The 14,629-nt window shown below is 48.5% G+C and overlaps 1 protein-coding gene and 1 long non-coding RNA gene across 2 annotated transcripts in view; both read right to left on the bottom strand.

Moving 5' to 3' along the window:
• Nucleotides 1-4,300: 4,300 nt before the first annotated feature.
• LOC146421806 (uncharacterized) lies at nucleotides 4,301-5,648 on the bottom strand. The gene is made up of 2 exons (XR_014848461.1): nucleotides 5,087-5,648; nucleotides 4,301-4,537 (listed from the first exon to the last, which is right to left on the bottom strand). It is a non-coding gene; the product is annotated as an uncharacterized LOC146421806 (long non-coding RNA).
• Nucleotides 5,649-9,779: 4,131 nt separating this feature from the next.
• The window catches only part of LOC146421807 (uncharacterized), a gene marked incomplete at its 5' end in the record, with an annotated part of 33,352 nt that continues 28,502 nt past the window's right edge, over nucleotides 9,780-14,629 (bottom strand). Inside the window, 6 exons of the mRNA XM_085047046.1 lie at nucleotides 9,780-9,791; nucleotides 11,597-11,711; nucleotides 11,746-11,926; nucleotides 12,116-12,269; nucleotides 12,383-12,491; nucleotides 12,653-13,769. Coding sequence (XP_084903172.1) covers nucleotides 9,780-9,791; nucleotides 11,597-11,711; nucleotides 11,746-11,926; nucleotides 12,116-12,269; nucleotides 12,383-12,491; nucleotides 12,653-13,769 — 1,688 coding nt within the window. The remainder of the gene's footprint in view (nucleotides 9,792-11,596; nucleotides 11,712-11,745; nucleotides 11,927-12,115; nucleotides 12,270-12,382; nucleotides 12,492-12,652; nucleotides 13,770-14,629) is intronic.

Raw genomic sequence — 14,629 nt, forward strand, 5'->3', positions numbered from 1 at the left:
GGAGAATTCCACATAAAATTGCTCAAATCTGGAGTAATTCCCATTTTTTCCCCTCCATTACCTCTGGAATTTTTCCAAGCTGCCTCCCATCAGCCTGGATTTTCCTCAAAATTTGGGTTGAGGCCAAAAAAACATAAAAAAATTTAAATAAAAACCAGGAAAAGGAGTGGAAAAACCACTGGGATTCTTTCCAAATTCAAATTATTCCCCAAATTCCAGGGAAATCCAAATTAAAAATTCCCCCAAAAAAGGGAATTTGGTGGATTTTGTTCCAGGAGGTTTTTTTTGGGATGATTTTCCCCATTTTTGGATTTTTTTGGGATGATTTTCCCTCATTTTGGAAATTTTTTGGGATGATTTTCCCTCATTTTTGGATTTTTTTTTGGGATGATTTTCCCTCATTTTTGGAATTTTTTTTGGGATGATTTTCCCTCATTTTTAGGGTTTTTTTGGGGATGATTTTCCCACATATTTGGAATTTTTTTTTGGATGATTTTCCCACATTTTTGGAAATTTTTTTTGGGATGATTTTCCCTCATTTTGGGAATTTTTTTTGGGATGATTTTCCCTCATTTTTGGAATTTTTTTTGGGATGATTTTCCCTCATTTTTGGATATTTTTTGGGATGATTTTCCCTCATTTTTGGAAATTTTTTTGGGGATGATTTTCCCTCATTTTTGGATTTTTTTTTTTATGATTTTCCCTCATTTTTGGATTTTTTTTTTTTATGATTTTCCCTCATTTTTGGAATTTTTTGGGACGATTTTCCCACGGATTGGACAGGATTTTATTTCTATTTTCCTTTGGGGTTTTTTGGGATTTTTTCCCACTTTTCCCATCCTCAGTCTGGCTGGAAAAAAAACTCCATGAAAAGCAGAAAATCAAAAAAAAAAAAGAATAAAATGAATTTAGAAAATTTAAATAACATTTAAATCAAATTTAAATCAAATGAAATAATTTAAAATTCCAATTCAAATGAGAATAAATTGAATTAAAAATTAATGAATGGAATGAAAATTAATTTTGAAATAAAAAGAATTTCAAAGGATGGAATTAAAATAACTAATTAAAAATAAATGTTAATTAAAAATGTGAAGGAATTAAAAAGAAAGCTAAATGAAAAATAATACAAATATTTTTATTAATATTAATATAATTAAAATAATAAGAATGACATTCTGGGGATTAAATATAAAAATAAAGTAATAAAAATTAAAGTTATTAAAATAAAAACTAAAATAATCGAAAGTAAGATAATGAAAATTAAAATTAGAAAATAAGAATTATGGAAATAAAAGAATAAATTGAAAATATGAAAGCATTGAATAGAATAGTGAAAAGAAAGTGATAAAATAATATATTGAAATAATAATTAAACACTGAAATGACATTGAAATGGAAAGAAATTAAAAAGCTTCACTTTAGAATAAAAATCACTTCAGAATAAGAATAAATTAAAAATGAGATTTGTAAAGAATAAAAATAAGAATAAATTTAAAAAACAATAGATTTAAATGAATGGTGATTTTCCAGAATGAAAATAACAAATAAGAGGAATAAAAATGATTTCAAAATTAAAATGCTTTTAAAAGAATAGGATTTAAACCAATAATTCATTAAACAATATTAATCAGGATTAATAAAGAATAAAACAACACAACAAAAACTAATTCAACACAATCTTATTAACCCTAAATTATTAAAAAATCAGATTAATCACAAAACCCCACAGCAGATTCCCTGAAATCACTGGAATTTCCCTTTATCCCAAATTTCCCTTTATCCCAAATTCCCCCTGGACTCAATTCCTGGGAATTTCCTTTCCAGCCTGAGAGAAAAAATTAGGAAAAAAATGAGAAAAATAATGAGGAAAATAATGAGGAAAATAATGTGGAAAATAATGAGGAAAATAATGTGGAAAATAATGTGGAAAATAATGAGGAAAAAAAATTGGAAAATGAGTCTTTTCCCAAATTTCCAAGAGAATTCCAGTGAGAAACTTTGAGATTTGGGGTTTGTTGAGTCCAAAATCCCAAGATTTGGGAAAAAAAGTCCAAAATCCCAAGATTTGGGGTGAAAAGTGGGAAAAAAAGGCCAAAATTCTGAGATTTGAGGGGAAAAGTGGTAAAAAAAAGGCCAAAATCCCAAGATTTGAGGGAAAAAGGAGGATTTGGATTTCCAGACTCAAATTTCCAAGATTTTGGAGCGAAAAGTGGGAAACAGGAATGTGCTGAACCTAAAATTCTAAGTTTTTGGAGAGGAAAAAGTGGGATTTGGGGTTTGCGAGGCCCAAAATTCCAAGATTTGAGGGGAAAAAAGGAGAATTTGGAGCCCAAAAAAGCCCAAAATCCCAAGATTTGAGGGGAAAAAGGAGGAGCTGAGGTAGGCCGAGCTCAAATTTCCAAGATTTCTGAGGGAAAAATGGGAACGAGGAATGTGCTGAACCTAAAATTCCAAGTTTTCGGAGAGGAAAAAGAGGGATTTGGGTGTGCTAGGCCTAAAATCCCAGGGTTTAGAGGCGAAAAAAGGCCTAAAATCCCAAGATTTGAGGGGAAAAAATGGATTTTGTGGCTGGCAGATCCCTCTTTCCCAGAGATCTGAGGGGAAAAAGTGGGATTTGGGGTGTAAAAGGCCTAAAATCCCAAGATTTGAGGGGGAAAAGTGGGGAAAAGAGCTGTGCCAGGCCCAAATCCCAAGATTTGGGGGGAAAGGGGAATTTGGGATGTGCCAGGCCTAAAATCCTGGCATTTGAGGGAAAAAAATGGGACTTGGGGTGTAAAAGGCCTAAAGTCCCAAGATTTGAGGGGGAAAAAATGGGATTTGGGCTGAAAAAGGTCTAAAATCCCAAGATTCAGAGGGAAAAGTGGGAACGAAGGGATTGCTGAGCCCAAAATCCCAAGATTTGAGGGGAAAAAGGAGGATCTGAGGTAGGCCGAGCTCAAATTTCCAAGATTTCTGAGGGAAAAGTGGGAAAGAGGGATGTGCTAAGCCAAAAATTCCAAGTTTTTGGAGTGGAAAAAGTGGAGTTTGGGGTTTGCCAGGCCCAAAATTCCAAGATTTGAGGAGGAAAAGGGAGAATTTGGAGCTCAAAAAAGCCCAAAATCCCAAGATTTGAGAGGAAATGTGGGAATGAAATACTTGCTGAGCTCAAAATCCCAAGATTTGAGGGGAAAAGGGAGAATTTGGAGCCCAAAAAAGCCCAAAATCCTGGGATTTGAGGGGAAAAAGGAGGAGCTGAGGTAGGCCGAGCTCAAATTTCCAAGATTTCTGAGGGAAAAATGGGAAAGAGGGATGGGCTGAACCTAAAATTGCAAGTTTTTGGAGTGGAAAAAGTGGGATTTGGGGTTTGCCAGGCCCAAAATCCCAAGATTTGAGGGGAAAGGGGAGAATTTGGAGCTCAAAAAAGCCCAAAATCCCAAGTTTTGAGAGGACATGTGGGAATGAAACATTTGCTGAGTCCAAAATCCCAAAATTTGAAGGGGAAAAGGGAGAATTTGGAGCCCAAAAAAGCCCAAAATCCCAAGATTTGGGGGGAAAGGGGAGTTTAGGATGAGCCAGGCCCCAAAATCCAGAAATTTGAGGGGGAAAAAGCCCTAAAATCTTTTTTCCAAGAGATTTAGCCCAAAACCTTGGAATTTGGGATTTTCCCAGTTCAAAGCAGTTAAATTCATTTCTCTTCCTTCCCCCCATCCCATTTTTCCTGCCCAGGATCCTCTTTAATTCCCTTTTTCCCACTCAAATCATCCCAAAAATCATCCATTCCACCCCCAAATCCAAACCCATCCCGGATGGAGAGATTTTGGGTGGAAAAAAGGGAATTTTCCCTTTGGGAAAAGCTCCTTCCAAACCCCAAAACCTCCATTCCCAGGTGGATAATTCCCCAAAATCCAGGTGTGGCCAAAAAATTCCTTTGGAATCAGAGAATCCAGGAGTTGAAAAAAACCCAAAAAAACCCAAAAAAATTGGATTTCCCACCTGGAAAAGCATTCCTGGGGTGAAAAATGTGGAATTTGGGCCTGAATTATATAAGGGAGGGGGGGAATCTCATCCAGGTGCTGAAAATCCCGAATATCCAGGGAAAAAAAAAACATGGAGAATCCACGGAATGTCTCATTTAAAGGTCAAAACACCTTCAAAAATTCCTTTTTTTTTTTTTTTTCCTTAAACCCCCGGCATTTTCCTTGGGAAAAAAATGGATTTTTTTTATTTTTTCAGGTTCTAACCAGCATCCCCAGCAGGAATTTCCCCTCCCGGGCTGCAAAATTCCCGGGAAAAAAATGAAAATATTGGAATTTCGGGCTGGTTGAGGTTAAAATCTTTATTTTTTTTTAGGGAAAATCTGCATTCCCATGGCGGTTTTTTCCTCGGGAAGAGATTCCCGGCGGGATCAACCTCAATGCCACTGCCGCCCCTTGTCCCCCGGGCTGGGAAAAACGGGATTTTCGGGGATTTTCTTGGGATTTCCAAGGATTCGGAAGGATTTTCGCGATGAGAATTCCAACCCCGTCGCGGCGCCGCAACGCGGGAAGGACGCGCCCTGCTCGGAGCGGAAAAAAAAAATCAGGAATTGCAGGTGGAGGGTGGAAAAACCGGGAAAAAAACGGGAAAAACGGGGAAAAAACCGGGAAAAAAAATAGGGGAATCCCCCCGGATGGGGTTTTTTTTGGGGGGAAATTGGGGAATTTCGGGAAAATCCCGCCGGGCTGGATCTTTGGGAACACCTGGCTGGAAGCGCCACACCTGGAAAAGCCACACCTGGCAGCAGCGGCGATGACACGGCGGATTTATGGCGATGGGGAGGTTGGAATTATCCCTAAAAATCCCCAAAAAAAATCCCAAATCGCCGCGCTGGGCTGTTTGCAGGGAAGGGTTAAAAAGCTGGAAAATTTGGGAGGGGTCGCCGCTGGAAAAACGGGCTGGGGGGGGTGAGGTTTATCCCGATTTTTGGGTGGTTTATCGCGATTTTCCGGCGGTTTGTCGCGATTTTATCGCGGTTTTTTCGCGGTTTATCCCGATTTTCTCCCGGTTTTTTTTTTTTTTTCCGTTTTTTCCCAAATTTTCCCGTTTTTCCCCCATTTCAACTCACCTTTCCCGCCGTGGCTTCAGGGGGGAGGCGACCCCCGCGCCCCCCCCGGGGGTCCCGAGCCTTCCATGGCCGGGAGCGAGCCGGGAGGAGGAGGAGGAGGAGGAGGAAGAGCAGGAAAAGGAGGAAAAGGAGGAAAAGGAGGAGGAGGAAGAGAAGGAAAAGGAGGAGGAGGAGGAGGAGGAGGAAGAGGAGGAGGAGCGGCTGCCCCTCCCCCCCCCAGCGCTGCGGCCGAGGGGAGGGGCGGAGAGGGGGAGGGGCGGGGGGAGGGGGATGGGGAGGGGTCCCGCCTGGAATTCCAGCCCTAAATCCATAAATTCCAACCCTGAATCCATGAATTCCAGCCCTAAATCCATGAATTCCAACCCTAAATCCCTGAATTCCAGCCCTGAATCCATGAATTCCAGCCCTAAATCCATGAATTCCAGCCCTAAATCCATAAATTCCAGCCCTAAATCCATGAATTCCAACCCTAAATCCCTGAATTCCAGCCCTGAATCCATAAATTCCAGCCCTAAATCCATGAATTCCAACCCTAAATCCCTGAATTCCAGCCCTGAATCCATAAATTCCAGTCCTAAATTCCCGAATTCCAGCCCCTGAATCCATAAATTCCAGCCCTAAATTCCCGAATTCCAGCCCCTGAATCCCTGAATTCCATCCTTCCCTAAATTCCAGCCCTAAATCCATGAATTCCAGCCCTAAATCCATAAATTCCAGCCCTAAATCCATAAATTCCAGCCCTAAATCCATGAATTCCAGCCCTAAATCCATAAATTCCAGCCCTAAATCCATAAATTCCAGCCCTAAATCCATGAATTCCAGCCCTAAATCCATGAATTCCAGCCCTAAATCCATGAATTCCAGCCCTAAATCCATAAATTCCATCCTTCCCTGAATTCCAGCCCTAAATCCCTGAATTCCAGCCCTAAACCCCGAAATTCCAACCCTGAATTCCCGAATTCCAGCCCCTGAATCCCTGAATTCCATCCTTCCCTAAATTCCAGCCCTAAATTCCTGAATTCCAGCCCTAAATCCATGAATTCCAGCCCTAAATCCATGAATTCCAGCCCTGAATCCCTGAATTCCATCCTTCCCTAAATTCCGCCCTAAATTCCTGAATTCCAGCCCTAAATCCATAAATTCCAGCCCTAAATTCCTGAATTCCAGCCCTAAATCCATGAATTCCAGCCCTGAATCCATGAATTCCAGCCCTAAATCCATAAATTCCAACCCTAAATCCATGAATTCCAGCCCTAAATCCATGAATTCCAACCCTAAATCCCTGAATTCCACCCTAAATCCATAAATTCCAGCCCTAAATCCCTAAATTCCACCCTAAATCCATAAATTCCAACCCTAAATCCCTGAATTCCACCCTAAATCCATAAATCCCAGCCCTAAATCCCTAAATTCCACCCTAAATCCATAAATTCCAGCCCTAAATCCATGAATTCCAGCCCTAAATCCATGAATTTCAGCCCTAAATCCATTAATTCCGCCCTAAATCCATGAATTCTAGCCCTAAATCCATAAATTCCAGCCCTGAATCAATAAATTCCAGCCCTAAATCCATGAATTCCAGCCCTAAATCCATGAATTCCAGCCCTGAATCCATAAATTCCAGCCCTAAATCCATAAATTCCAGCCCTAAATCCCTGAATTCCAGCCCTAAATCCATGAATTCCAACCCTAAATCAATAAATTCCAGCCCTAAATCCATGAATTCCAGCCCTAAATCCATGAATTCCAGCCCTGAATCCATAAATTCCAGCCCTAAATCCATAAATTCCAACCCTGAATCCATGAATTCCATCCTTCCCTAAATTCCGCCCTAAATTCCTGAATTCCAACCCTAAATCCATGAATTCCAGCCCTGAATCCATAAATTCCAGCCCTAAATCCCTAAATTCCACCCTAAATCCATAAATTCCAACCCTAAATCCCTGAATTCCACCCTAAATCCATAAATCCCAGCCCTAAATCCCTAAATTCCACCCTAAATCCATAAATTCCAGCCCTAAATCCATGAATTCCAGCCCTAAATCCATGAATTTCAGCCCTAAATCCATTAATTCCGCCCTAAATCCATGAATTCTAGCCCTAAATCCATAAATTCCAGCCCTGAATCAATAAATTCCAGCCCTAAATCCATGAATTCCAGCCCTAAATCCATGAATTCCAGCCCTGAATCCATAAATTCCAGCCCTAAATCCATAAATTCCAGCCCTAAATCCCTGAATTCCAGCCCTAAATCCATGAATTCCAACCCTAAATCAATAAATTCCAGCCCTAAATCCATGAATTCCAGCCCTAAATCCATGAATTCCAGCCCTGAATCCATAAATTCCAGCCCTAAATCCATAAATTCCAACCCTGAATCCATGAATTCCATCCTTCCCTAAATTCCGCCCTAAATTCCTGAATTCCAACCCTAAATCCATGAATTCCAGCCCTGAATCCATAAATTCCAGCCCTAAATCCATAAATTCCAGCCCTAAACCCCTGAATTCCAGCCCTAAATCCATGAATTCCAGCCCTAAATCCATGAATTCCAGCCCTGAATCCATGAATTTCCAGCCCTGAATCCCTGAATTCCATCCTTCCCTGAATTCCAGCCCTAAATCCATGAATTCTAACCCTAAATCCCTAAATTATCCCTGAATCCCTCAATTCCAACCCTAAATCCCTCAATTCCAACCCTTCCAAATCCCAACCCCAGGAAATCCCGAATTTCATCCCTCCCAGCAATCCCATTCCCCAAATCCCAAATCCCCAATTCCCAAATTCCCAAATCCCCAATTCCCAAATTCCCAAATCCCCAAATCCCATTCCCCAAATCCCAAATCCCCAAATCCCATTCCCCAAATCCCAAATCCCCAAATCCCAAATCCCCAAATCCCCAAATCCCCAAATCCCAAATCCCCAAATCCCAAATCCCCAAATCCCCAAATCCCAAATCCCCAAATCCCCAAATCCCAGATCCCCAAATCCCCAAATCCCAAATCCCCAAATCCCAAAAACCCCAATCCCAAATCCCAAAATCCCAAATCCCTGAAACCTAAATCCCCAAATCCCAAAACCCTAAAATCCCCAAAATCCCCAAATCCCAAAACCCCAAATCCCCGAAATCCCAAAATCCCCGAAATCCCAAAATCCCAAATCCCCAAATCCCAAACCCCAAATCCCAAACCCCAAACAAATCCCAAATTCCCAATCCCCAACCTCCCAACTCCCCAAATCCCAACTCTCCAAATCCCAAATTCCCAAATCCTAAATCCCCAAATTCCCAAATCCCAAATCTCCAATTCCTCCAATCCCAAATCCCCAAACCCCAATTCCCAAATCCCCAAATCCCCAACTCCCCAACTCCCCAAATTCCCAAGTCCCCAAATCCCAACCCCAAACCCCAAATCCCAAATCCCCAATCCCCAAATCCCAGATCCCCAAATCCCCAAATCCCAAATCCCCAAATCCCCAAATCCCCAAATCCCAAATCCCCAAATCCCCAAATCCCAAATCCCCAAATCCCAAATCCTAAATCCCAAATCCCAATCCCCAAATCCCCAAATCCCAAATCCCCAAATCCCCAAATCCCAAATCCCAAATCCCCAAATCCCAATCCCAGCACTGCCAACCCGGGATCTCCACCATAATTAGCGCCAGCCGTTAATTAGCTGCTAATTACCAGGAAAAATCCCTCCGGGAATTCTGGGGAAACACTTCCAGGGTGGTTTTTCCAAGGAAAAATCACTTCAGGTGGGATTTGGGGGAAATTCCTGCAGGAAAAGGGAAGCCAAACCCCAATCCTTTTGGTCCCAATCCTGATTTTTCCCAATTTTTCCTTTTCCCAGTTTTTCCTTTTTCCCGCATTTTGGGGCCAAAAATTCGATTTTGGGATTTTGAGAAAAGGGGAGGAAAATTTGGGATTCTCCTGCAGTTTCCTGGGATTTTTGGGAAAAAAAAAAAGGTCCGGGGGGCTCAGGGGAGGTGACAAGGGACCCCAGGTGTCCCCAGGTGTCCCCAGGTGTCCCAAAGTGACACCCAGGTGTCCCCAGGTGTCCCCAAATGTCCCCAGGTGTCCCCAGGTGCTCCAAATGACACCCAGGTGTCCCCAGGTGTCCCCAAACGACACCCAGGTGTCCCCCAGGTGTCCCCAGGTGTCCCTAGGTGTCTCCAGGTGTCTCCAGGTGTCCCCAAATGACACCCAAGTGACCCCCAGCTGTCCCCAAATGACATCCAGGTGTCCCCAGGTGTCCCCAAATGACACCCAGGTGTTCCCAGGTGTCCCCAGGTGACACCCAAGTCACCCCAAGTGTCTCAAAGTGACACCCAGGTGTCCCCGGCTGTCCCCAAATGACACCCAGGTGACCCCAGCTGTCTCCAGATGTCCCCAGGTGTCCCCAGATGTCCCCAAATGACCCCCAGCTGTCCCCAGCTGTCCCCAAATGTGCCCAAATGACCCCCAGTTGTCCCCAAATGACCCCCAGCTGTCCCCAAATGTGCCCAAATGACACCCAGTTGTCCCCAAATGACCCCCAGCTGTCCCCAGCTGTCCCCCCACCCCTCGCTGTCCCCAGGGCCACCCCCCCCCGCTGTCCCAGCCCCCCCCAGGTGACGCAATGTCCCCTCCTCCCCCCGCCGCAGGGCCTTTCCGGGGTGGGGACACCTTGGGGACATTTCCAAAGGCGCTGAGTCAGCGAAATTCCTTCCCCAAAACCGCCGGAAATCACCCCAGAAAGGGGAAGTGGGGAGGGGCAGCTTCTGCCTTTATTGGGGACAGCTTGGGGACAGCTTGGGGACAGCCTGGGGACAGACAGGGGACAGCCTGGGGACAGCCTGGGGACACCTGGGGGGACAGGGGACAGCTTGGGGACAGCTGTGGGACAGCTTGGGGACAGCTTGGGGACAGCCTGGGGACAGCCAGGGACAGGGACAGCTGGGGGACAGGGGACAGCTTGGGGACAGCCTGGGGGATGGGGGACAGCTGGGGGACAGCTTGGGACAGCTGGGGACAGCTTGGGGACACCTGGGGGACAGGGGAAAGCTTGGGGACACCTGTGGGACAGCTTGGGGACAGCTTGGGGGACAGCCTGGGGGACAGGGTGGACAGCTTGGGGACAGACAGGGGACAGGGGACAGCTTGGAGACAGCTTGGGGACAGCTGTGGGACAGCTTGGGGACAGCCAGGGACAGGGGACAGCTGGGGGGACAGGGGGACAGCTTGGGGACAGCCTGGGGACGGAGGGACAGCTTGGGGACAGCCTGGGGACAGCTGGGGGACAGCTTGGAGACAGCTTGGGGGACAGCTTGAGGACACCTGGGGGGACAGGGGGACAGCTTGGGGACAGCTGGGGGACAGCTTGGGAAAGGCCTGGGGACACCTGGGGGACAGGGGGACAGCTTGGGGGACAGCTTGGGGGACAGCTCTGGGGACAGCTTGGGGGACAGCTTGGGGACAGCTGGGGGACAGGGGGACAGCCTGGGGGACAGCTTGGGGACACCTGGGGGGCAGGGGGACAGCTTGGGGACAGCTGGGGACAGCTTGGGGACACCTGGGGGACAGGGGACAGCTTGGGGACAGCTGGGGACAGCTTGGGGACAGCTGGGGGACAGCTTGGGGACACCTGGGGGGACAGGGGGACAGCTTGGGGACAGCTGGGGACAGCTTGGGGACAGCTGGGGGGACAGGGGGACAGCTTGGGGACAGCTGTGGGACAGCCTGGGGGACAGCTAGGGGACAGCTTGGGGACAGCTGGGGACAGCTGTGGGACAGCCTGGGGGACAGCTAGGGGACAGCTTGGGGACAGCTGGGGGACAGCTTGGAGACAGCCTGGGGACAGGGGGACAGCTTGGGGACAGGGGACAGGGGGACAGGACAGGGGACACCTGGGGGAGGAGAGAAACAAGGGTGGGATGGGGTGGGAGACCCCAGGTGAGGAGGAGGAGGAGGATGATGGTGATGATGATGATGATGATGATGATGGTGATGATGATGATGATGATGGTGATGATGATGGTGATGATGATGACAATGACAACGATGACGATGATGATGATGTCACTGTCCCTCCGTCCCCAGAATGCAGTGCTGTGACCCCCAGGGTGACGATGATGACGACGACGACGATGATGATGAAGATGACGACGATGATGATGATAACGATGATGATGATGATGATGATAACGATGATGATGATGAAGATGATGAAGATGATGGCGATGAAGATGACAATAACGATGATGACGTGACTGTCCCTCCGTCCCCAGACCGCAGTGCTGTGACCCCCAGGGTGACAATGATGATGACGACGACGATGATGATGATAACGATGATGATGATGATGATAACGATGATGATGATGATGATAACGATGATGATGATGAAGATGATGGCGATGAAGATGACAATAACGATGACGATGTGACTGTCCCTCCGTCCCCAGACCGCAGTGCTGTGACCCCCAGGGTGACGATGATGATGATGACGATGATGATGATGATGATGACAACGATGATGATGAAGATGATGGCGATGAAGATGATGGCGATGAAGATGATGATGACGATGACGATGAAGATGATGAAGATGATGGCGATGAAGATGACAATAACGATGATGACGTGACTGTCCCTCCGTCCCCAGACCGCAGTGCTGTGACCCCGGGCTGACCACGCCGATGGCAGCGATGGTGACAATGATGATGACAACAATGAAGATGACAATGACAATGAAGATGGCAATGATGAAGATGACGATGAAGATGACGATGATGGCGATGATGATGATGATGACAATGAAGGTGACAACAATGATGATGGTGATGTCACTGTCCCTCCACCCTCAGACCCCAGACACTGCTGTGACCCCTGGATGACCACACCGATGACGGTGAGGGTGACAATGACAATCACGACGACAACGATGATGATCACAATGATGACGATGATGACGATGACAATGAAGATGACGATGATGATGATGGCGATGATGATGATGTGACTGTCCCTCCACCTTTGGGCTGACCACACCGATGACGATGACGGTGACAATGACAACCACGATGACAATGATGATGACAACGATGACGATGACAACGATGACGATGACAACGATGATGATGACAACAATGAAGATGACAATGATGATGATGCGACTGTCCCTTCGCCCTTGGGCTGACCACACCTATGACAGTGACAGTGACAATGACAATCACGATGACAACGATGACGATGACAATGATGATGACAATGATGATGACGATGATGATGAGACTGTCCCTCCACCCTTGGGCTGACCACGCCGATGACGATGAGGGTGACAATGACAACCACGATGACAATGACGATGACAACGATGACGATGACAACAATGATGATGACAATGATGATGACGACGATGATGAGACTGTCCCTCCACCCTTGGGCTGACCACTCCGATGATGATGAGGGTGACAATGACAATCACAATGACAACGATGATGACAACGATGAAGATGACAACGATGATGACGACAATGATGACAATGACAACGACGATGACTCCGAAGACAAAGTCACCACCCTCACAGCCCGTCGCTGCCCTCCTCGGTGGTGCCGGTGGCCATGGTGACCGCACTCCTGGCCCGGCCGTCCCTGTCCCTGCTGTCCCTGTCCCTGCTGTCCCTGCTGTCCCCGCCGTGCGCCTCGTCGCTCAGCACCCCTCGCAGCAACCCCCGCCAGGACCTCCTCACCTGGGCGGCCCCGCCCCGCCCCAGCGCCAGGTAGATCACGGGGTTCACGCACCCGTTGACGTAGGCCAGCCCGGCCACCGCGGGGTCGGCGGCCTGAGCCCCCGCGGCCGCCGCCGAGCCGGGCGCGGCCACCGCCAGCACCAAGCCCACCACGTGGTACGGCAACCAACACACGAAGAAGCTGACGATGACCACCAGCACCGTCCTGGTGGCCCGCGGCGACCTGGCCAGCCCCCGAGCCCGCAGCCGGCCCAGCAGGAGGCCGTAGCAGCCCGAGATGACCACGAACGGCCCCAGGAAGCCGCAGAGGAACCTGGCCAGAGCGGTGGCCAGCTCGGCGCCGCGCCGCCGCGGCCCGAAGGCCAGCACGCAGGTGGCCTTGGCCGAGAAGGGGTCCTGGCGAGTCGTCCGGAAGGCGAAGGACGGCGCGGTCAGCAGCGCGGCCGCCGCCCACGCCGCCCCGCAAGCCGCCCTGGCCAGCGCGGGGCTGCGGCGGTTGTGGCACCACACCGGCCGGGTGACCAGCGCGCAGCGGTCGGCGCTGATGGCCGTCAGCAGCAGGACGCTGGAGAACATGGCCAGCACGGTCAGCGAGGGCAGCGCCTTGCAGGCCAGCCGGCCCAGCGGCCAGTGGTGGTCGGTGACCAGCGGGAGCCCAATGAAGGGCAGAGCCAGGCAGCTGAGGAGGTCAGCCAGGGCCAGGTGGAAGAACCAGACGCCGTTGACCGTCCGGCGCAGCTCGGTCAGCGTCACCCACGCCACGGCCGCGTTGCCCAGGACGCCCAGCAGGAAGATGAGGGCGTAGAGCGCCAGCACCCAGCGGTGGCCCGAGGGGACTTCGGCCACGTCCAGGTCCCACAGGGAGGGGTCGTCCCAAAGGTCGTCCCAGGTGTCGTTCCAGGTGTCGTTCCAGGAGGAGGAGGAGGTGGGCAGGAGGTCCATGCTGGGGACACCTGGGGCTGGGGGGAGGTGGGCAGAGGTGGGGTGGTCACTCAGGTGGGCAGGTGACCTGCAGAAGGTGACCAAGGTGGTCACTCAGGTGGGCAGGTGACCTGCAGAAGGTGACCAAGGTGGTCACTCAGCTGGCCAGGTGGTCAAGAACTTCCCAAAAGGTGACCAAGGTGGTCAACGAACTCCCAAAGGTGACCAAAGTGGTCAAGGAACTCCCAAAAGGTGACCAAGGTGGTCACTCAGCTGGCCAGGTGGTCAAAGATCTCCCAAAGGTGACCAAGGTGGTCAAGGACCTCCAGAAGGTGACCAAAGTGGTCACTCAGCTGGGCAGGTGACCTCCAGAAGGTGACCAAGGTGGTCAAGGACCTCCAGAAGGTGACCAAGGTGGTCAAAGATCTCCCAAAAGTTGACCAAGATGGTCACTCACCTGGCCAGGTGACCTGCAGAAGGTGACCAAGCCCAACCCCAAGGTGGTCACTCACCTGTCCCCACCCCCATTTTAGTGTCCCCACCCCCTTTTTGGTGTCCCTAACCCCATTTTTGGTGTCCCCAACCCCGTTTTTGGTGTCCCCAACCCCATTTTAGTGTCCCCACCCCCATTTCGGTGTCCCCAACCCCATTTTTATTGTCCCCAACCCCATTTTTGATGTCCCCAGACCCATTTTCGATGTCCCCAACCCCATTTTTGGTGTCCCCAACCCCATTTCTAGTGTCCCCAAACCCATTTTTATTGTCCCCAACCCCATTTTTATTGTCCCCAACCCCATTTCGGTGTCCCCAAACCCATTTTGGGGTCCCCAGACCCATTTTTGGTGTCCCCAAACCCACTTTTGGTGTCCCCCCCCTCCCCAGCCCCCCCGGA

The sequence above is a fragment of the Lichenostomus cassidix genome, unplaced genomic scaffold (assembly GCF_008360975.1).
Source record: "Lichenostomus cassidix isolate B80296 unplaced genomic scaffold, HeHo_3.0 HiC_scaffold_881, whole genome shotgun sequence".
NCBI lineage: Eukaryota > Metazoa > Chordata > Aves > Passeriformes > Meliphagidae > Lichenostomus > Lichenostomus cassidix.